We start from the raw sequence: 22,454 nt of genomic DNA on the forward strand, positions 1-22,454 counted from the left end.
GTCGCAGGGCACGCCCTCTACTCTGCTTCTGACTGGCTAGTAGTCCTTACCTACCTGCGTCAGGCACGCACCTACTCTGCTTCTTGACTGGCTAGAGTCCTTAGAGAGGCCTGTGCTATAGTCCTTACCTAGCTACTGTCAGGGCACGCCCTCATACTCTGCTTCTGACTGGCTAGTAGTCCTTACCTAGGTACTGTCAGGGCACGCCCTCATACTCAGCAATGTGCAGTACAACAAAAAAGTGTTTTTAGAAAATTAAACCATGTAAACCTATTCTGGTACAACCTCTAAATACAATTATAAACCTGAAAATGAGCATAATATGAGCACTTTAAGCCCAAAAAACCTGTAGAGTGACAACCTGTTGCAGACGCAGTTAATGCCACCGCCTCATGAGGTCGGACCGCTGGCCCAAATTTAAAAGAAATGGTCCGATATTAAAGTTGATACAAAACAACGCCTAGCGCTACACCGAGAAAGTGTTTTTGCCACGGGACACCGGTGCTGACCCCTCTTGAAGTGGGACAGGCTCGGCTCTGTAACGCTGGGCCCAAAACCGCTCAGAGACCCAACAGGACAGCTCGAGGAAGTCAGAACCGGCTCATAAGCCACTCGTCCTAGTTTGCCAGCAAGTCTTCTTGCTGTCTGTCTCCATTTTTTTCCAATCTTCCAACATTGCAAAGCCGGCCATTGTGCGTCATTACGCAAGGCATGCCTTTTCATACCCATCGATTTGATTGTATCTGGAAAGCTAAAGGTGTCAGAATCAATCTTCTGCGCAAGGAGCATGTCATTAGTAAAACTTAAATTCTATTGCACCTTTCACAATGGTTAAAACATGCTTCAGGCCTACAATAGAACACACATTTAAAGCAAAATTAAACAATCTACAGCCATAAAAACAAACACTGTATAAAACACTCTGATACTGTATATGATGACCATATTAAAATGACATCGAAACCGGCATCAGTGTAGACATTATTTGTCCTGTTTAGCGTATTATTCATGAGAATAAATTCCATAACATGCCAATATAATTACAGAACATATTTGAGTTTTTTTTTTTTTTTTTTTTTGCAAATGTCTTTTTTCGAATATATAATAGTATCTTTTATTTTGTCCGTTTTCATCGCAGATCGATCCAACAGGTGTTTGTGTAGGCTATTAATTGTAAGAATGGCTTTGTGAATTCTTCATATTATTAATGAAAGGCAATGTTTTGATGTATTTTACACAATGGTCTCAGTTTCATCCATCTGCCGTGGGTGTCGCCGTTTCTCCTTTCACCCGTTTCTGTGCGTGCGCCTGGGTAAGAGTGTCCGTGGACCGCTGCACATTTTCCCGTCAAGTTTACTTTTTATAAATCCCAATTCTTGCGTAGAGAGCAGCTTACACCATGTTTATAAATGAGGCCCCTGATGTAGCAGCTGTTAAATCAAAGTAACAGCAGATGGCGCCGGTGAAGGTGAATGAAATCTGATCCCTTATATCAAGATGTCCCATTTAGGAGTTTCACCTAAAAAGAGACCTGCTGCCAGATTTCCCTAGGTGTTTTTGAATTCTTAGTTCTTTACAACGAAAATCTAATTAACCTATTTGATAGCCAAGAGACATCTTAAAACGCAATAATGAAATTGGACTTACATACAATTCTATTATGAAGATGGATTGAACAAATACACATTTGCTGGTTTATTAAAGTCACCTCGGCAGCTCGGAGATGTGGGTGGCTCACGTGCAGAGACGAGCACGGAGCACTCAACGTGGAGTATTATAACAGTCACTATAGCTACAGTCTCTCAAGCAGCAGCTGTCTGAAGGGGCGACTGTAGCTTTACACACACACACACACACACACACACCCACACTATGCGATAAAACAGTAATATCCTACATATTTGTAAATTCAGGTACATTTTATGAACTGAAAAGGTTATTACCGGGTCTGTGCAGAAACACTGACGTATCACCAACAGCATGATAATAACATCCAAACACAAGATTCCCTCTCAGTGGTTCCTGTGACATGAGAAATACTTTCAAAGTACTAATGTTTAAAAAATACACAGAGATACCCAAAGGATTGTAGCCCCACCGAGAGGAGAGGAAAAGTCCCATCACACCACTGCTCCAACCTGCGTGGAACAAATACACCATCTCTCCGCAGTGTCATCTGCCGTATCATGTTGTAAATTCAGATGGATTTTGATTGGCTGTCAGTGTTTCTATCGTTCATCAAATCGCTGTAAAAAGTGATCCCAACGATATCGTTCACCCCTGTCGTTATGGTTGTTGTGTGGACTTCACCATCTACTTAAGTTAAAAAGATTTGAAAAACTAAACTACATTTATAGATACGGTTATCATTATTGTAATCGTTCTTGGTGTGGATGGCCCTTTATCCTTTTAATGCCTGAAAAATGAAGTGGAACTTGTGTGAATAACAATGTGATGTGTTCTCTTTTCAAGCAGGTTCCAACCAAGAGTTGGACCGGTGAAAATGGACACACAGAGATGTATATGCAATACAAAGACAACAAAACACAGGTGTGTGTGTGTGTGTGTCACTGTGTGTATGTTCATGCAGTGTGTATTTGACATGCATTGCTACTGTCTTTATCAGGACTGTGAGGCTTTAATCCGATTGGATGGACAGTGACCAAACAACCCCACAACCGTCATCACATTCTGATTTAAATGTTGTGAAACCCTGATTGGTGCACAGAAGTGTGGGACGTCACCTTTTTCCAATTGAGCCCCACCTACTTCAAACCAGGGAGAAAGACACAAATACTGATCAATCTGTCATGTGAACTAACTAAAACAGTAAAATATAATGTTCATTTATTGAGAAAACATAGTTTCAACAGCTTGAATGGAAAACATCACCCCAAAAACACTTTTTCAGTGATCTTAAACATGACCAGTACATCCAGTCAAAGAGCTACATTATTGCTCTGACAATTATTATTTTTTTAGATTATTTTTTTGGGGGCTTTTCTTCCCTTTATTTTGAAAGTGGATAGACATGATGGGGGGGATGAGGGTCGGATTCGAACCCTGCGCCGCTGCAGGACTCATGGGGTGAACGCTCCCACTGGGTGAACTAGAGGCCGCCCCGCGCTGATAATTATTAATCATCCATGGAAAAGAGAAAGCACCTGTAGTTTCAACTGCAAAAAAAGAATCAATTAATAGTTGATTAATGAGTACACTGTAGTAAGTAGCATTTTAACATGTCATTGTAATCCATTCAGGAGTACTACTGTTACGAGGATAGGGTTCAAAACAGGAAGGTCAGTTCCTGCAGTGCTTCCAGGTGTTTCATGGTCAGATTTCGCGGGATGCTGGATGAACAAAAAAAAAAAAAAAAATCATTCGTAGGCTGAATCCCAATGTCCATCCTCTCGACTTGTGGGCTGAGCCCTTGGGCCCTATGGTGGACTCTAGGGCTGCACGATATGAGGAAAATGTCTAATTGTGATTATTTTGACTGATATTGCGATTGCGATATGATATTGGAGGGAATGATCGTTTTTGTATCATTATTCTCATTTTCATTGAAAATTATTAACATTGAAAGAAATTAAAATGATTTATAGTGTGATTTTTATTTTTTTTGCGAGGATCTGTACCACACAAAGATTTTCTCTTTAGTCAGTAGGATACGATGTGTTACGAGGCCAGGACGGCTCTGCAGCACCACAATACTTCATTCAGAATGGTCCTCTCTGTAGGCTGCAGGAGGAGCGCTTATGTTCTTTTGCAGTCTTGATGAATATTATATTTTTGGAATTAAACAGCCCTCGGTACTCCTGCGGTCACGCCAGTCAAGTCTACGAGTGTGCAAGTGCGGGGAAGTCGGGACATTTGGATTCAGCCTCAGGGGTTCTTGAACCTTTTTGGAATGATAGTTGGGTTGGGTTTACCGCATGCAATTGTTATTTCCACTTCAGTTTTATCTGTCAGGTCTAAACGGCAAACCCTGCCCATCTATTACACCAAATGAGTTTACACACCTAGATAAATGCTTGCATTGATATTATTTGACCCAAATGTGCTTGTGTGTAACATTCTTTTCCCCCGGGATAATCAGGGTGTTTTAATTGGTTGCCTACTTGGATAAAGTCATCTTTGATTACTCTTCAAATCACAGTTTGGCTACGTTATCTCTTTCATTTATTGTCACACATTCAGTGTGTTTACTTGCACTTTAAAACCCGATTACGGGGCGACCTCTAGCTCACCCAGTAAAGTGTGCGCCCCATGTTGGCCGAGTTCTTAGCAGCGGCTGTGGGTTCGAGTCCGGCCCGCGGCCCTTTGCTGCAGGTCGTCCCCCCCTTTCCCTTCCCTTTTCTGTCTTCAAGGTGTCCTGTCAACAAAGGCCATAAATGCCCCAAAAAATTATCCTTAAAAAAAACATGAAATGGTTATATTCAGGTGAGGATGACACCATGTAAACACATTACCCCAGCTAAGATCTGAGGTCTCATACCCTGGTTAACAGTCCTTAAGGACTCATATTATAGTATATGGCAGGGGTTTTCAAATTGAGTGAATGTGAGCCTCCCCTTAGAGTAGGTAAGGACAGCCGAGCCCCCCCTTCCCCAAAATCCCGTCCGCCTGCCCTAACCCACACACTTGCCTGTGCAGTAAATGAACTGATAAAATGTAAATATTTTTTACTATTGTACTTGGGACAAGGAAACGATGCATTTTAAAGCTAATACACGCACGCACAATTACCGATATCAACAGAGCTCCATTCAGTTATTTTTTCTTCGCGTGTGGCCCTTTGGCGCCCCCCAGGGGAGACGCACCTCACCTATTGAAAACCCCTGGTATATAGTATATTATACAGTATAGTAAAACCATAACTCAGGTTACTGCTGTGCATGTCAACGCACTGAATGTGTCGGAGGTTACCATTCAAGTTATCAAAGTCCGTGCATGAACTCAACTGATGAGAATGTTGAATGAACATTACAACAGTTCCACCTGCAGCCCCTGATCTTTGCCCTTGCTCGTCCCTCTCGCCTCCTCTCCTTTCTCCCTCAGAGTTATGACACGGAGCTGCTGTTACCCAGGGACAGTGTGTGTGTCCCCGCGCAGCCTGTCGTGGTGGTGAAGAGGGAGTCCGAGCCGTCCGCCATCAGCTTCATGGGAGCGCTACGCATACCCGTCAGTTCCACATACACTCACAGATGCACTCAAATCTTACTTAGAACCATGGAAGTGTTTAGCCGAGGTCCATGCTAATGTAGGGTCATCCTGATTATTGCAGGCCACAGTTTCCCCTGCTCATTTATCACAAAGTCAGTAAACAAGATCTAATCTCTTGACATCAGACACGTGCCATTACTTTAATCTTGCAAAAACAGATTTTTGGCCACTTAGGGGCAGCGGAAACCAGTTGAACAAGTGAACACATCATTAACATATCACCTTTTTAAGTTTTAAGTTAAGTCAAACTTGTTTGGAGACAGTTGCTTATTTACACATCCAGCAGTTACAGAGCAACATCAACATTCATTTGGAGTTGGGTTTCTGACCACTTGATGAATGTATGTCCAATAGTTACTTTCTTTTGTCACTAAAGTGTTTTTGTCTGCTGTTTGATAAGGCCGTGCCCTACAGTCTGTGAAGAGATTCTCTGCTATTTTGAATGTCAGAAAGTCTCTAAAATGCCTTGTGGTAACATATTCTGACAGTGTGTGTGTGTGTCCCTGTATCAGACTGGGTCCACTAGGTCAAGTGGTCATTATTATAGGAAGGTTTTACTGCATCAGGAGAGTTGAGCCCCACCGGTGTCATTCAGTCACAGAAAATCTACTGAACAAGCTTGTGTTAAAGTGTGGGCTGTTTGTCTCTGCAGGGAGTGATCGAGTTCTCTCTGTGTCTGCTGTTTGCCAAGCTGGTCAGCTACACCTTCCTCTTCTGGCTGCCGCTCTATATCACCAAAGCAGGTGAGCACCAAACACAACTGCAACCATTGGTCTTGATTTGTGTCAGTTTCTCCACAGAATTCTCACTAATGAAACTAAACAAAATAATGTCAAAAATGAATCCTTCAGGTTCAACACCTTATGTTAGTATACTGCGATGTTCTGTATCTGCTTGTTCTCAATTGTTAATTGACATGTTATGATGTTAAAAATTAAGGAAATATCTATCTATCTATCTATCTATCTATCTATCTCATGTTCACTGTGACTTATTCTGGTATCTTTGGACACTTGGAGATCCCCTCCATTTAAAAAAAAAAAAAGAAAGTTCCATGTGTTTGACTTGCAGCCAGGCTGTACATTATCAAATATGTTGCCAGGGCAGCTGCTGGTCTCCTTTTTTTCCTCTGTGGCCTAGTTGTCTCGTCAACGATTAATGACACAATAAACCTTAATTGCTCGGACTGATCCAGACTTAGTTTAAGAGCTATGCTCCGCCCTCTATCGACATACAGTTTATTGCGATCCCGTTTGGAGATTGTTTGATTGCACAGCCCTCCAGTGATTTTAGAAGGCAGAACAAGACGTGCATTTCTCTCTATCTGTTTAACCTTGTGCTGCTGCTGTAGCCTTAATGTTAATCGAACTGCGTTCAGATCCTTCTTGTGCCGTGTTTAAAGTGATACAGATCTGCTACAGGCCTGACCTGTAAGATTGCTAACTGCCTCAGGTGCTCATTCAGACACGAGACCATCATGTTAATGCCCATCAGGTTAATAACGGCAAGGGTTGTATGTCTGAAAGAGACTCAAGGCTAGCGTGGATACTGACACTGATGAACAGGCCTTTGGCTGGGTGGTTTTACACTGCATTGTAACAGTAATGTCACATTGTTGTTGTGCTGTGGTACAGTGTGTAGGCTGACCAGCCCACTCTGTTTTATTACCACCACTGTTGTGTCAAACAAAAGACTGTGCCAGAGAATTGAAGTGTGTGTGTGTGTGTGTGTGTGTGTGTGTGTGTGTGTGTGTGTGTGTGTGTGTGTGTGTGTGTGTGTGTGTGTGTGTGTGTGTGTGTGTGTGTGTGTGTGTGTGTGTGTGTGTGTGTGTGTGTGTGTGTCTCAGCTCACCTCGATGCCAAGAAGGCTGGAGATCTCTCCACCCTGTTTGATGTGGGAGGAATAGTGGGTAGGTGCCTTTGCTCACATCATCCTCTTATCTGGCTCTTATCTTGTGTGTGTGACTTTTTCTTCCCAAATTCACTTACTGACAGTAGCCTACTTACTTCGTTTTGTGCATTATGGTTTTTATAAAACTATTACATGCTATTTTCCTGGCTCATTGCCTTCTAGCTGTTATTGTATTTATAATTAAATATTCTGCCACAGTGGATTCAAGCTGTGTGTGTGTGTGTGTGTGTGTGTGTGTGTGTGTGTGTGTGTGTGTGTGTGTGTGTGTGTGTGTGTGTGTGTGTGTGTGTGTGTGTGTGTGTGTGTGTGTGTGTGTGTGTGTGTGTGTGTGTGTGTGTGTGTGTGTGTGTGTCAAATGCATGCACCCACAGGGGGGATCTTGGCAGGAGTGATCTCTGATAAACTAGGGAAGAGAGCCACCACCTGTGCAGTCATGTTGCTGCTAGCTGCTCCTACAGTAAGTTTCCAGTGCGCTGCTACACTCACCCAGAATCTAACCTCAAGTATTAGTGACTTCTAACGATGTTAGATTAGGAAGTTCAGACCCATATTTCTTCTTTGGGAAGAATCTGTATCCTGTGGCTAGAAGTACGACAGACACTAGCTAAGCATAGAAGTGACTAATAAATGAATTCACTTTAAGCAGGAGCCTGCGGAAGGTGTTTGGAGCTGACAGTCAGGTTCCACTGCTTCACCAGGCCTCACCCCGATTTTCTTCTGTGCTACGTTCCGGTTTTGTTCCGTCCTCCCGACTCGCAGTACTTTACAGAACAATCCCCTGTTTATTAAGCTAGTATCTACTAGAGCTGTAATTGGGACTTAAGACTTCGGCCCGACAAGGCCCCAGCCCGACAAGTACATTTTGACTGACCCCTTTTTTAAAATCTCGAACCCGTTTACAGCCTGACATTATTCAAATGTGTGCACGCACACAGCTGTTTTTGCCTTTTGTCAAGAATAATTTATAATTTTTTTTTAACATAATTCATTCATGACTAACATAGGCTATAGGCCACTTGGAAGTTGGAACAAAGAAATAAAATAAGTCCTCCAGTGGCCAGCCTCTGTTATTTTCGCTCCAATCGAAACACATCACCTGACCGCTCATTTAACGCGCAACCCGGAGCACAAGCCCGAGGCCAGCCCGATCCTGTGTCCTTATAAAAAAGATTGGTGATGTCGTATTATGTTTTTCCACCTCCAAGATAACTCTCTTGTTGTCCGTGGTGTTGTGGATTAGACGTATGTACGATGTTGAGGGGTGTCTTTTGGTAACTGGATGCTCTCGCTGTTTCACTTCCTCCCCGGCTGTCCTAACGGCCCGCCGCTCGTGTGAAAATAGACCTGGCGCGTATCTATAGCAGAGCGGAGAGCCGCTTCACGCACGCTTCTGCCACGTGTCACAGCGCGGCTGGTGGATTATCAAGCATTGACTTGAATGGCCGTGATTGCTCGCGGGGGTCGGAAATAGGGGTCTGTGTGCATCCGGCTCCCCATGCTGTGTAGCAAACAGATTTTACTAAAGCCAAATGGGTGTTTTTGTTGACAGTGGAGCAATAGATAGATTACATGTCTTTTTGTTTATGATATACATGAAAATGAGGCATATTTGAATGCCATTTTTAGCCGTTTCTGATAACTGCAAGCTACAGCACAGTGTTCTCAATTTACATCCAGATATCCTTTTGTTCACTTGACCTTAATTTAACTTCCAGGCTGCTGCTAAGGTGTTCAGACTTGTGAATTATGAATAGCAAGTCAAAATGTGTTTTGACCGCCATGCTTTCTCTTGCTCCTGCAGCTGTATGGCTTCTCCATGATCAGCGAGTTTGGTTTGGGGCCAACCATCGGTAAGTACCAGCTCTCACTCCTCTGCCTAATCAAAGCTTGTGCTGAATAATCACATGGTTAATTTATTAGTTGATTGACCAAATACTATTCGGTGGAAGATTTGAGAAGAAATACATTGTTGCTTATGAAAACTACCAAACATTTTCTGGGTTCTCAAGTATCCAGATTTATCATTAGCAGAGGCAGGGATATATAGACCAGAAAGGGGAAAATCCCACGCAAATTCACACCTTGCCCACTGGCAATGTGTCTGCATGTTTGCCTAAATTAAAAAACGATGTTTAATGCTGTACTTGGAACAATGGAACAACTCGCCGTACTGAAGATGGTGGACAGTCGGTACTGTACGTTGGTGATTTCTAAAAGCCTGGATACATACTTATTACACTTCAGAATGCTCTCAAGAGCCAACGGAGGAGCAAAAAAAGGCCTTGCTGAAATAGAAGAATAAGACACATTTATCTAGGGACTCATTTCCCACAGTGAAGTGTAGCCGTGACCTTTAACAGATGGGGATTACATGAATGTTCAGAGAGGAATAAAGGCCAGTCAGACATGGTTAACCCTACATCTGCTCCGTTGTTAATGTTTTCAAAAAGGAAGAGCCCGCACTCTGCTCTTGGTCAGCATCACTATTTATTGTTGATAATAACGTTTCAGCCCATCTGGACCTTTTTGTCAAGAGTGTTTTATTACTTATTTTGTCACTCTCGACTAAGGTCCAGAGGGCCCGAAACGTTATTATCGACAATAAATTGTGACGCTGAGAAAGAGCAGAGCACGGGATCTTGTGTTATCAAGTCTGATGTGATATGTTCCACGGTACCCGCATCTTAGAATTATTGGATGTGCAAATTTTGAAGAAGAAAAAAATCATACGTTTCTGCAAAAGCCTAAATGGCACTTAGACATATTACTTCAGATAAATTAGTCGTCTGATAGTGTTCATCTTAAAATGTATTATGTACTACAACAACAATAAACTAAGTACTCAAACAGGCTACTCTTAACAAACAGAAGACCTGCTGTGAGCATTTAAATGTAAAAGAAGTTACATTAGTAGCTTTAAAAGTCCAAAGTTTCAGGTTTAGCACTTTGATAAAGTCCATTTGGGAAAAGACATATTTACCGACAGGTATTTCAGTTTCTTTCTGTATCATATTTGCTACGCCTCACTACATCAAACTGATAAAGCATTACTGTCCTCTTTCTAGACAACAAGGGGCTGCTATGTGTAAAGCTGCAGAGCAAAAGTGTTCTCTTATTCATTTCAACGGAGAGTGCCATGGAGAACACTTTGTGCGTGTTAAGTCTCCAGTGTCCTCAGTCAGCCACGAGTGACCAGCAGATGGCTTTACTGCAGCGCACCGAATTTGGAAAATGCATGCTCACAGTCAGAATCAGGAAAGGTTTTACTGCCACAATAAGTACACTTATGTGGAATTTGCCTTGGTGAAAGGTGCATACATAAACAAACAAACATATTAAACATTAATATAAAATAAACAAATACAGAAAAAATACATACATACATACATACATACATACATACATACATACATACATACATACATACATACATACATACATACATACATACATACATACAAAGTAACTGTTGCATAAGAAAAAAGGCTGAATGGGTTGAGTGCAAAGAATATAGAATGTATAAGAATATAGGTGAGAGGGATCGGCTACAATCTTTCCTGCATGATGACGCTGAAAAAGATGAAATCATGCGATTCATGACATGATGGATTCAGCATGAATATAATCAAGATTTCACACTGAATGGGATTCCTCTTAATGTTTACATTGACCACAGCTATACTCATTATAAAAAGTTATTATACTATTACACTTTTTTCCACAAGCTGTGACATACAGGATTTCGGATCAATCGATAAAAATAAAAAGGCAGAAATGACTAAAGCTTAGCAGGAGGCCTGCGATAGGCTGATGCTTGAGGGAGGGAATTGTAGGTAAACACCTGCCCAGATTGAGGGGGGGGGGGGGTTGTAAAAACCACACCTTTCCCAGATGTGGGTTTTTGCTCTGTAGCGTATTAATGAATCTGTCTTTTTGTTTTGGAGCCATGTGGTGTAAATGAACACAGAAATGCCACCACTTGGGCGCAATATCCCTCTGTGTGTGTCCAGCTGCTGATCACACATCCAGATAAATGAGCTCACATGATCTGGCTACGTTTATCAGGGCAGCTCGTCAGCACTGATTGGTTGATCATCAGCGGCTCATTCAGTGCAGACACTGTGGAGCGACTGATGGCTCCTAATTCATTCACACTGAGCTCAGGATGCTCACAGCTGTGGCTCATTATGCTCAGAATATGCTGAAGGCAATTTGTAAATGGCAGTATGTGATAGAGTGCGAGAGGACGAGGTGCAGCTGATGAGCAGCTCTGACAGTATAATTAATATCATAACACACATTGACATCAGGGGTAGCGTGCCTGCTAGATGTACTGCCCACTAGTGTTAATTTTGTCACCTATTTTTAATTTAGTCTTAGTCTTGTGCCAAACATTTTTGTTAGTCAAGTTTTAGTCGACTAAAAGTCTCGTCATTTTAGTCTAGTTTTAGTCAAAAGAGAACTCAAGGTATCTTAGTCGAGTTTTAGTCGACAAAGTCTCGCCATTTTAGTCAAGTTTTAGTCAAAACATTTTTTGTCTTTTTTTAAATAAATTATTTCTGATAACCATTTCAGTCAAATAGTTATAAAAATAAATAAATGCTAAAGTTATATAAATATTGAGCCTCTTCCTTATTTCACCAGTAAACGACAAAAACAACCACTCCATTGGGAAAAGGATATTTTACAATAAAATAAATGCAGCACGAAACTGGCGAGTGAACGCAACATATGTGTTGTTTTTCAGACAACGGCAGCTACAGACTGTCGTACGTCTCGTGTTGGAAATAGAGACAAACCTTTACAGCGTTTAGCTGTCAGCATTGTAACCCTTTTATATATGTCAATGATTGTAACTGTGTTAACTGCTAGCTAACGGTATGCTAACGTTACCTGCTGCCAAGTGTAGTGTTAACTAGCGTCCCGTGCAGCGATGTTTCTGTTGACTCTAACGTCCGTTTAGGAGCATCAGAGAGCAGCGCAGGCTATTCGGTCCGGTAGATAACGGTCGTTAGGGCACCTGTCGGTGCCGTAGCACCGGGTCTCGGTAACAGCTGAATATTCTATCTCATGATGAAAAAGTAGAGACGATTGTAGACGAAAATGAAGAGAGATTTTATCTTAGTTTTTATTTTATGCAAAACATTTTAGTCTCGTCTTTTTTCGTCAACAATAATGCATGTTAATTTAGTCTTAGCGTTTTTGGACATTGGCGCAGTCTCGTCATCGTCTCGTCTTAGTCATGGAAAAAAGGGTCGTTGACGAACATATTTAGTCTCGTCTCGTCTGACGAAATTAACACTACTGCCCACAGGGTTTGCTCCAAACTGAAGTAGAGTCAACGTTTTCTGAAATGTTCTCAGCATGACAGGAGTCTGTGCCATGGGTGGCTGTAGAATCTCCGTAACTGAAACCAAAGCTGTGTTCGAAACCGTTCCCTCATTCACTCACTCATTTTCCCTATATAGTGTTTATTAAATAGTGAGCTATTTAGGGAACGACCAAACGAGATTTCGGACACTACACTGAAAACATCATTGCGTCAGGAGATGCGCCGGTTATTTGTGTGATGGAGGCGGGCGCCACCCAGCATCATGTAAACCGACCAAAACTAAAATACTTGTAATACGTCCCTGAAACAGACCGAGCACCCAGGAGGATAGTAAAATGTTATATATTATATATGTAGCATGTTACATTTCCAATATTTTTAAACGAAAGCCCGCTCCATTTTTCCTTTTCAGTTTTCGTGGGTGGTGCTTCTTCTTCCCTATTCTCTGCCGGGAAAATGCGTCTGCATTACATTGTGGTATATGGGAGTAAAATGTAGAGCACATCGTATGTACACTCAAATTAACTGTGCATTGTGGGTATTTAAGATGGATTATATACTGAATGAAATTACCTGTGGAGAATTCCAACGCCACCACAAAATGGAGAACACACTATATAGTGCACTATTTCCATGCTAGGGAACTGTTTCCAACCCAGCTCAAGATAGAACTCAAGCCAGTCTGTGTTTCCCAGGCATGCTGTTGGTGTGTGGATGCCTAGTCAATGGACCATACTCCCTCATCACAACTGCAGTGTCTGCTGATTTGGTAAGCGTGTTTAACTCTTATTCCAATCTTCTGAGTTCGTACATGATTATCAACTCAGTCTGCACAGGTCCCCTTCTCATTCATTCCCTCTTCTGACCTTTGACCCTAGGGGACCCACAAGAGCCTGAAAGGCAACGCCAGAGCCTTGTCTACTGTCACTGCCATCATCGATGGCACAGGCTCTGTAGGTCAGTATCACCGATTAACAGACATTTAGGTTACTGAAACACACACAACATGGAACACAGCATCACAACTGCATATATTCGAAATACGGATACGCCATATGACCTATCATGCAAAGGACAAAATACAAGTAATTAACGGATAAGGCTGGCGTTATTCAAAATGTTTCCCAAAGCTAAACCAACAATGTGTAAGTCCTTCTCTCAATACTTTTCACTTCCACACTCTGTCATTTCCGAGTCTACTATATTTTTTAGAAAATGTTACTCAACCAGGAGGACTATTTTCAGCGCAGGATTAATCCACATTTGGCGCTCTATTGAATATTTAAAGCAGCAGAACAGTGGATGTGAAATTGAGTGAAAATAAAGAGCAGTATATTTTTATTGATCTGCTTAGTTGTGTTCGTGTTGGCATAGCTTCTGTTATTTCTCAGGTCAGTGTAGCATTTAACATGAACCTATAACAGCCTGTCGGAGATGAAACTGTTGAGGTAATACACACACCAACAAATGGCCGTGCTTGTGTTTGTGCCGCCAGGCGCCGCGCTGGGCCCCCTGCTGGCTGGGCTGCTGTCTGCAGGCGGCTGGGATCGGGTCTTCTACATGCTGATGACGGCTGACTTCCTTGCTCTGTTGGTGAGTGCTACAAAAACCATAAACTACACAAGCGTCATTACCGATAATAGTAGTTGTTGTGAATATGTTTCATTGAGTGGTCCTTAAAGCTAGACTGGCTAAACCCAGCCCGATCTGCCGGCGATTTGATTCCTCCTTGCAGCTCAGGCTGGAAACCTGTACGTTTATCTATCCTGCTTCCGTCCACAAACTGGCTTATCCACCTGGCGCGCTATTGGCGGGTTTAACACGATGGCGATAGAGAAGCGACAGCGAGCAGCTTTTTGTTAACATTCAACATGGCGGCCACCGAAGCGCGGCAACCCGTTGATGCCGCTGTCGCTGCTACGTCACCTGGATCGTTGGTCTGATTGGTTGAAGGACTATCCAATTGCGTACGGAGTCATTTGAACTATGCCCGTTGATCACGCCTCTTGTGCAGTAGAAAATCCAGAGCAGACTCCCCAGACTAATGTTCAATCTTAAAGGATTGAGCTCGGTCTGGTGATAGCCAGACTACCTTAAAGCTGCACTAAACAATGCTCGTATTTTGACATTGGATCTAATGACTGGATCACTCGTAGTGATGAGCCCACAGAGAGTTATCACAGCTTTACTGGTTCTGTTCGCAGCCACCGCTGTCATCAAGCTTGTTTCCAGCAGCCAGATGTTTTCAGCCAAAAAGCTCTGATAAAGTCACTGCACGGTGTCTGCCCAGCACCAAACAGCCGGTCAACATAGTGGTAGTCTCGCAAGGAAGGTCTGGCTAGTCCACACAGCATTCCGGGATAGGAGAAAAAAAAAAGTGCTCTGGTTTATTGGCATTTCTTTAAACCAATCACAATTGTCTTGGGCACGCGTAAAGCGCCGGACGCACGTACAGTGCCTCTGCAGAATAGCCTCAGGAAGGAACTAGTTTTGGTGGAACGTGTCAAGAATTTTACAGCAACAAAAAAAAAGATAAATTGATTGATTTGATTGTTGGTTCTAGCTCGGAGGATTTTTACTGAATCGACCCAAGTTTAGAATGCCAGCACAAAGACAGCAGAAGGTGACGGACATCCGGCTGAAAATGAGTGACATCCGGCGGCACCGGAACAATCCTGTAAATGAACGGTCGTCGATATAGACTACCATAGTGGAGCCTTTAGCCGCTAAAGAACCAGATATTTTCTCAGGAGATGCTAGAGACAAATACAGAGCAAAAAGGAGAGTGAATATTGGATGTATATTCATCACATGGACACCCACACAACTCCAAATGAATGTTGATGTTGCCATAACAACTTAATAAGGTGATAATATATCAGATTGGGTTTTCAGCTTGTTCTGCTGTCGCCAAAAAAAAATCAATTAATTAGGGCTGTCAAACGATTAATTTTTTTTTATCGTGATTAATGGCTGAATTTCTATAGTTAATCGCAATTAATCGCATATTTTATCACATGATTAAAATTTTATTATTTTGCCTTTCAGAATGTTTGTTTGTTTTTTAAGTACATATTAACAATAGAAAGCCATTCTTACCAATGTATCTTGATTGGGAATCAAATGAATGCAAAGAAAGGGACTTTATGAACTTGACTTTAAGATTTGTATTTGTTTATTATTTATTTATTTACTGTTAACAAAAGAAAAATGTGTGAATCTAGTCACGCATTTGAATCTAGAGTCAATATAGTGTGCAGTAACTCCTAAATAATTTTGATTACTCACTGACGTCCAGTGATCACTTTGCAGCTGTGTGTGTGTGTGTGTGTGTGTGTGTGTGTGTGTGTGTGTGTGTGTGTGTGTGTGTGTGTGTGTGTGTGTGTGTGTGTGTTTGTGTGTGTGTGTGTGTGTGTGTGTGTGTGTGTGTGTGTGTGTGTGTGTAACTACTGTCCCCCTCGACGGCAATGTATAAGACGGGTCAGAACATGCCAACCGTAGTCTTTAAGACCCGAGTCTTCTACGATGCTGACAGGTCTGCAGTTAGTTGCCACCCATTTTGCAAGAGCGCTAGTCATTTTTGGGGATTTGGTTTCATCAACAGGTCAGCGAGTAGCACTCTCCAAAATAGTGCTTTCCCTGAGCCTGCTAGCATCAACCTGAGTCATGTTAACTGGACTATGCTTGGCTCGTAGCTGGTAGCTCAAGCTTGACGTGCTTCGGTGATATTTTAATTTGGCTTTACACAATGTGCATATGGCTTTCTCCATCATGCCTGCAGCCTGCAGCAGCAGGATGTGTTACGAGGAAGTATGGCAAAGTGTGGCAAAGGGTCAAAATGGTAGCCTGTTAGGCACGACACGAAGCCGAGTGAAGTGAAAATAAATTAATATATGGCGGCATACGATTTAAAAAAAAAAAAAAAAAAGCTCGGCCCTTAATCGCATCGCGATTAACGCGTTAATGCTGACAGCCCTACAATTAATGCAGCTTTAAATGCAAGTGTTGATACCAGCGCCACACAATAACAATATGTTCTAAATGGTTAAGAAACTAAAAACTGTTTTTGTGTGTGTGCAGCTCTTGCTCCGGCTCGTGACAAAAGAACTGACTTCCGCTAAATCCCGTCCCATCTCCGCTGTAGAGTAAGTCCTGCCATCCTCCTCTTCATCATTTGACTCAATGGTTCATTTCTTTACACCCTATCTCTCACACATCCACATTGTTGATCCTTTTGATTTTATAGACAAGTGTTGGGCTGTGGTGTCGAAATAGCTTTCTCCAGTTATATTCAAAAACAAATAAGTATGAACACATATACAGTGCATTGAAAACTAGTACCAGTTAAGTGTTTATTTAATTTTTGCAGAATACATTACAGTATGTGCTTGCAGTACTTTTTCTATTATTATTATTTGTAGTAGTAGTAGCATCCCTGCACGACACACGACTGCTGAGACAAGTGGGATTTAATGGGGTTAGTGTTAGGTTAGAATTTGATAGTTAATATTACAATTTTTCATAACCAATTTAAAGATTAAAGTGTCTATAATAGGAATTGTCTTGTGTAACATCAAAGGCCTGAACTAACTAATAGCTTGATTGATGTACTTAGGAAAAAGGTATACAGTAAGAAAAAGAAAAGGATAATTCATGGACAGTTTTCATAGAACTTTTTGCACCAGACTGTAAAACTTAATGAAAGCCAACTTATGAATGTGGTTTTAATGTTTGTCTCTACTTCACAGGTTAAAGGAGCACTGAACTCTCTTTGAATGCACTGCCTCCACATAGGAACACACACACACACACACACACACACACACACACACACACACACACACACACACACACACACACACACACACACACACACACACACACACACACACACACACAGTGTATTGAAACCACTTGTCTAAGCCTGAAATGGACTGTGGCTCTGACAATAACTGGACTCTCCCTGACATGAGACATTTACCACGCACAAACAAACACATGCACATGTTAATAAAACATGTGTGCACACAGTGGTGCGCCAGCTGCAGCAGTTCACTGTAATTAAGACTGTACTTGCGTCCCTGAGGAAGAGCTGAAGCTGAAGGAAGGAACTGCAGCAGATTTCAGCCTGGAGGCTTCATCTGCACATACTGTACTTGCACACGGAAATGTACACATACTCAATTCCTTGCCGCTTTCTCTCATCTTCCTCTATCTATTTTCAATGGGAGCCAATTTAAGCTCGAACACACTACCTGCTCGTTCTACTCTGAGGATTGGCAGATGTATGAAACTAGCCTTACTTTGACATGTGTATTAAGCGACCAGAGCTATTTATTTTAGATAGCAATTTTTGAAACAGCAACTTCCATGCCTGTAGTTATCCTCATTTTCTTATCCTTATAAGCCCATCCCATCAGAGCTTTCAGGAGGGATTAAGAATGGGGTCGTCAGAATTGGGTTTCTTTGCCAGACCCGAAAAAATGGCAACAGTATAAGTGTGTAGGCTGTTTTTGGGAAAGATGTTAATTCCTCCTAGCAACCGCCATCGCAGCTTCCATGTTGCCAAACACTGACTTAAGATGGACTCACTAATGATTGGTTAGGGCAAAATATCCACCACTCATCTGAAAATTGTTTTCGTGAACACAATGTCAGACGGAATTGAATGAACTTAAAGGACAATTCCAGCGCAAAATGAACCTAGGGGTTAATAACATGTGTACGGAGTCGACCGTTCTCTGGGATCTGTTTTCATGCTAATTGAATGCGTCTCTAGCTTTAAAATAGCTACCGCAAACCGGTGGTTAGCTGCTAATGCTAGCTTTCGGGGCAGATGGAAAATTGCTATTTTATACCACTAACAAGACTCAAAATAGCACCACACTTCCACGGTAGCATAATGAGGGTCCCTACATGTAAACCGAAGCATTGAGAACTTTGTAAGTGTACAGACAGTTTATTAAAAAGACTGTTATCCTAGATGGTGGCCACATGTAAACATTAACGCTACGGTCTTTATAACCTATCTTTGTAATAAACTGTCTGTACACTTACAAAGTTCTCAATGCTTCGGTTTACATGTAGGGACCCTCATTATTCTACCGTTGAAGTGTGGTGCTATTTTGAGCCTTGTTAGTGGTGTAGAAATAGAGATTTACCATCTGCCCCGAAAGCTAGCGTTAGCAGCTAACCACCGGTTTGCGGTAGCTTGTTTCAAGCTAGAGACACATTTGATTAGCATGAACACAGATCCCAGAGAACGGTCGACTCAGTACACATGTTATTAACCCCTAGGTTCATTTTGCGCTGGAATTGTCCTTTTAAAGTAAATGCCAATTCAGTTTGTTCATCAGGCCCGATGGGATCCATCATGTCATGCAGATATTTTGTGTCAGAATGATGAAAAAATGGAAGTGGATCTTCTGTGATCCCTGTCACACAAAGACTTCACAGGGCATCTTTAAATGGGCAGTTCACCCAAATTAAGAACATTCCCACTCCCTGTAGTTGTATTTGTCAAGTTGGATCATTTTGGTTTTATTAGTCCAGGTTTTTAGCCTTTTGAGAGGTCTGCCTTTATCCCAGTACAATGGGGTTTTGACACCATTCAGAAGTGACAATCAACAGCAAAGGCTTTCCAGAAATAGTGTCCCTGTTGACACTTTGTTCTGTGAATTATGTAGAACACCGTTTCTGTAGGTGCAGTACATGTTTTTATTGATCATTTTAAATGTCATATGTGAATGCTAACGTCCAATTTATATTGAAGGGGTTGATTTGGGTGGAGGCAGAAATCTCAAACTGGACAAATAAAACCCAAAAGATCTACATGGATAGATACCACGAGAGGGAAGTGTGAAAATATGTTTGTTTGTAATTTATGTGAACTGACTCTTGAACCTTAATGGAAACACTAGTAGCTTCCTACGTGTACACTGTAGAGTTGGTGCTTTACAATTCTGACAAGTAGCTCTGTTAGAAAGAAAGAAAGAAAGAAAGAAAGAAAGAAAGAAAGAAAGAAAGAAAGAAAGAAAGAGCTCTCCCACTCTGTGGACAAATGACAGAGGGCTGCTGGACCAACTGGTGATGCTGTATGAGTGAAAGGAGGACAAACCAAGACCACTAGAGCCCTCCTCTACTGGGTGGAAGCTGCTGTTTCACTGTCACCTTTTGCCTTATTGAACCAAAGAGATTGTGGGGATTTAAATAAGAGACTACTTATTTAAGTCATTTAAGTTATTCCTGTCCGTTTTGTGGTGGTGTTTTTTTTTTTTGTTATGAAAGGAAGGCACCAAAGTTGTATTTTGATATAAAACCTGCAGATAATGATTCATGTTTGTTTCTGTGTGTGGAGCTCTGAGGTCTTATGAATGTAATGTTCTTGTCAAATGAGATAACTGACTTGTCAAACCTCATATGGATAAATTTTGCAGTGCAATGTCGATCCGTTAGGGTAGTGTTTAAGATAATTGGTCACAGTGACTACATTTTATCTTCCAATATCTAATCTTGTAAGCATAAAAAAAAAAAAAAAATCCTATCGTTGAAAATCAGAAAACTTAGACACAATAAGCTCATGGTTATTGGTTGATATATACATTTATATTTTCAATGTAAATGTTGTGATGGTAGCATTGAGACATAATTATGCCTTCCTTAAAACAAGACCACCTGTTGTGTATATATTTATTATGTGTCAGTGGTAGGCCTAGTACTTGAAACATTGTGTGCCTTGTTTGTTGTATGTCTTTTTGCTGGGCAGTTGATTTTGTAAAGAAAAAAAACCATCCAAATGTGTCCTTGCTTCTTGGGGAATGAACTTGGTTTGGGGATGGTTTACTCTCAAAGCATTCTGGAGAAAAAAAATAAACCAATTGTTTTCTTCACCTAACTGTTCCAGGGTGTTCCAGGGTCGTGTTTTTGACTGCTCTTCTTGCAGCATACTATACTACAGGTCGGCTAAATCGGTCTGATTCATGGCATGGAGTGGCCTTAAGTCTCAGCTGGAGGTGGCAGGTGTCATCTGAAATGGTAAGCTCCTGACAGACAGAAACCCACTCAGTGACACAGGCAGACAACAAGGCACACAGACACACACACGCACAAGGATTGGGATAGGGTTGGTTACAGGCATATTGAGCCCTGATTTGAGATAGGACTTAATGCCACTTAATAATCCAAAATTCACCCTCTGCCTTCACTTTTACCACCCAAAGGTTTGAAGTGAAAAAAAAATGACAAGATTGAAATCCGTCTCAACTGTGCATTGAAGGACAAGTTTCAATTTTTTTATGTCCGTCTTACATGGTGATCTGTTCATTGAAGGGGTTATGGGTCCATTTTTAATAGTTCCTTCTATCCATATACGGGCCCTGAAGTGATCCTTAAGTGACTCACAGGCCTTGATCTGTGCAGAAATGCATGCTCAAGTTTAGTAGAAGTTAATATGAGGCACCAGCAATCTGATTTAGCCACAACAGTATGTACGTTTTGACATGAAATAATCTTAACCCATTCTTTAACTATGGAGCCAAGCAACTATCTTGGCTCATTTCAAATGTCTAAATAAAGCTTCCAACACTGCTAAAGGTGACAAATGAACATGCTTTATCTCTACACCTAGAAGTTATTGTGCCCGGCAGGCTAGAATAACAATAATTACTATGGAAGGCCATTTCTGAAGAAACTGCAGTGTGTCACATACAGCAAACATCTCCTCACTATCCACTAGCTGCCTGTCCCCTGAACACTCTGTAAAAAAACGCGGTATCTGTAGACAGCCCAGGGTCTACAAACGGCAACAAACTGGCCAACCTGCACCACCAAACATAACAGTGTTCCAGCCAATAACCGACAAGAAGGATTTGGGGGTTGGGGGGGATAGTGCGCGGAAGCATGGAAAGGAGGGAGAGGGGACGGGATGAGGAGGAGGGAGGGGCGAGCTAGCCTCCGTTTTGTTTGAAAATACTTTGAACGTCAACAAGAAGTGCCGTCACCCAACATGGCTTAGAAAACCTTTAATCTGTATGAAGAAGCAGTTGAAGGACTATGAATGAGTTGGAAAAATGGGAAAGGGTCCAATAAGTATGAATGGTATTCAAAAAAGTTGAATAATAGCCATAATGTATGGAAGATGTGGAATATTTGAAGGTCTTTTGAAAAGCTGGCACTACACCGTGTGAAATGTGTGCGTGTCCTGTTGTGTCAACAGGGCCGTTTCTAGCCTTTGGCGGGCTCTATGCAAGATGCTGTTTGGGGGGCCCCCTATTTTGTGAAACTACGATTGGGGGGTGGGGGGGATTCAAACCTTTGAGATAATCCGTGGAGATGCATCAATCTGTAAAAACCTCTCTCAAATTCAAATTAAACATCTCAAGTTGACTCAAGCAATTTAACCCTACAGAAAAACATAATAAAAAAAGTTAACAATGAGGCTCCTCTACGTCAGTAAAAGCAACCGATGCAGATATATTTTTGAATGTTTAGAACAAAGAAGGCTATTTGCTAGCAGCTACAAATAAAGACAATAGACAGTAAAACAAATGGACACAGACTTCCCACGGAGACCAGTGAAGGATATTAGAAGTCTCTTTCCCGGTGCTTACTGAGCGTTACTGAGCAGCCTCCAACTGAGCTTGAAGACGTAGATGTGACGTGAGCAACCTGTCTGAAAGTGTGAAGTCTTCTGGTAGCTGTGCCGAGAGAAATCTCAATCATTCCATATCTCACAGAGACGGAGAGAGCGTGAGTAGGAGCTGTCCATGAGCGTAGGAGCAGGAGCAAAACGTTGCTCAAATATTTTGTTGCAATACTTTCATGGACTCTCTATGGGCATCTCCCTTGACTGTTGCCTCCACGTCCCCCTGATTGCCTGTGAGCTTCTCCTGACTATACGGTAATTTGTCTACTGTGCGACAGTAGACAAATGAGAACATTTGAAGAGAGAAATAGGCCGTGCAGTTGCTGAATCGGTCTTCATTTC

The 22,454-nt window shown here is 41.8% G+C and overlaps 1 protein-coding gene across 1 annotated transcript in view; it reads left to right on the forward strand.

Annotated features, from left to right (window-relative positions):
* The window catches only part of slc37a1 (solute carrier family 37 member 1), a 31,998-nt gene extending 14,700 nt beyond the window's left edge, over positions 1-17,298 (forward strand). The window contains exons 10-21 of the mRNA XM_039818265.1: positions 2,476-2,550; positions 3,261-3,299; positions 5,062-5,184; positions 5,879-5,969; positions 7,073-7,135; positions 7,509-7,594; positions 8,939-8,987; positions 13,165-13,238; positions 13,348-13,426; positions 13,965-14,062; positions 16,550-16,614; positions 17,218-17,298. Of these exons, the coding sequence (XP_039674199.1) occupies positions 2,476-2,550; positions 3,261-3,299; positions 5,062-5,184; positions 5,879-5,969; positions 7,073-7,135; positions 7,509-7,594; positions 8,939-8,987; positions 13,165-13,238; positions 13,348-13,426; positions 13,965-14,062; positions 16,550-16,614; positions 17,218-17,233 (858 nt within the window). The 3' untranslated portion in view covers positions 17,234-17,298. The remainder of the gene's footprint in view (positions 1-2,475; positions 2,551-3,260; positions 3,300-5,061; positions 5,185-5,878; positions 5,970-7,072; positions 7,136-7,508; positions 7,595-8,938; positions 8,988-13,164; positions 13,239-13,347; positions 13,427-13,964; positions 14,063-16,549; positions 16,615-17,217) is intronic.
* The last annotated feature ends 5,156 nt before the right edge of the window (positions 17,299-22,454 follow it).

Source organism: Perca fluviatilis, chromosome 12 (genome assembly GCF_010015445.1).
Source record: "Perca fluviatilis chromosome 12, GENO_Pfluv_1.0, whole genome shotgun sequence".
In the NCBI taxonomy this organism is placed as follows: domain Eukaryota; kingdom Metazoa; phylum Chordata; class Actinopteri; order Perciformes; family Percidae; genus Perca; species Perca fluviatilis.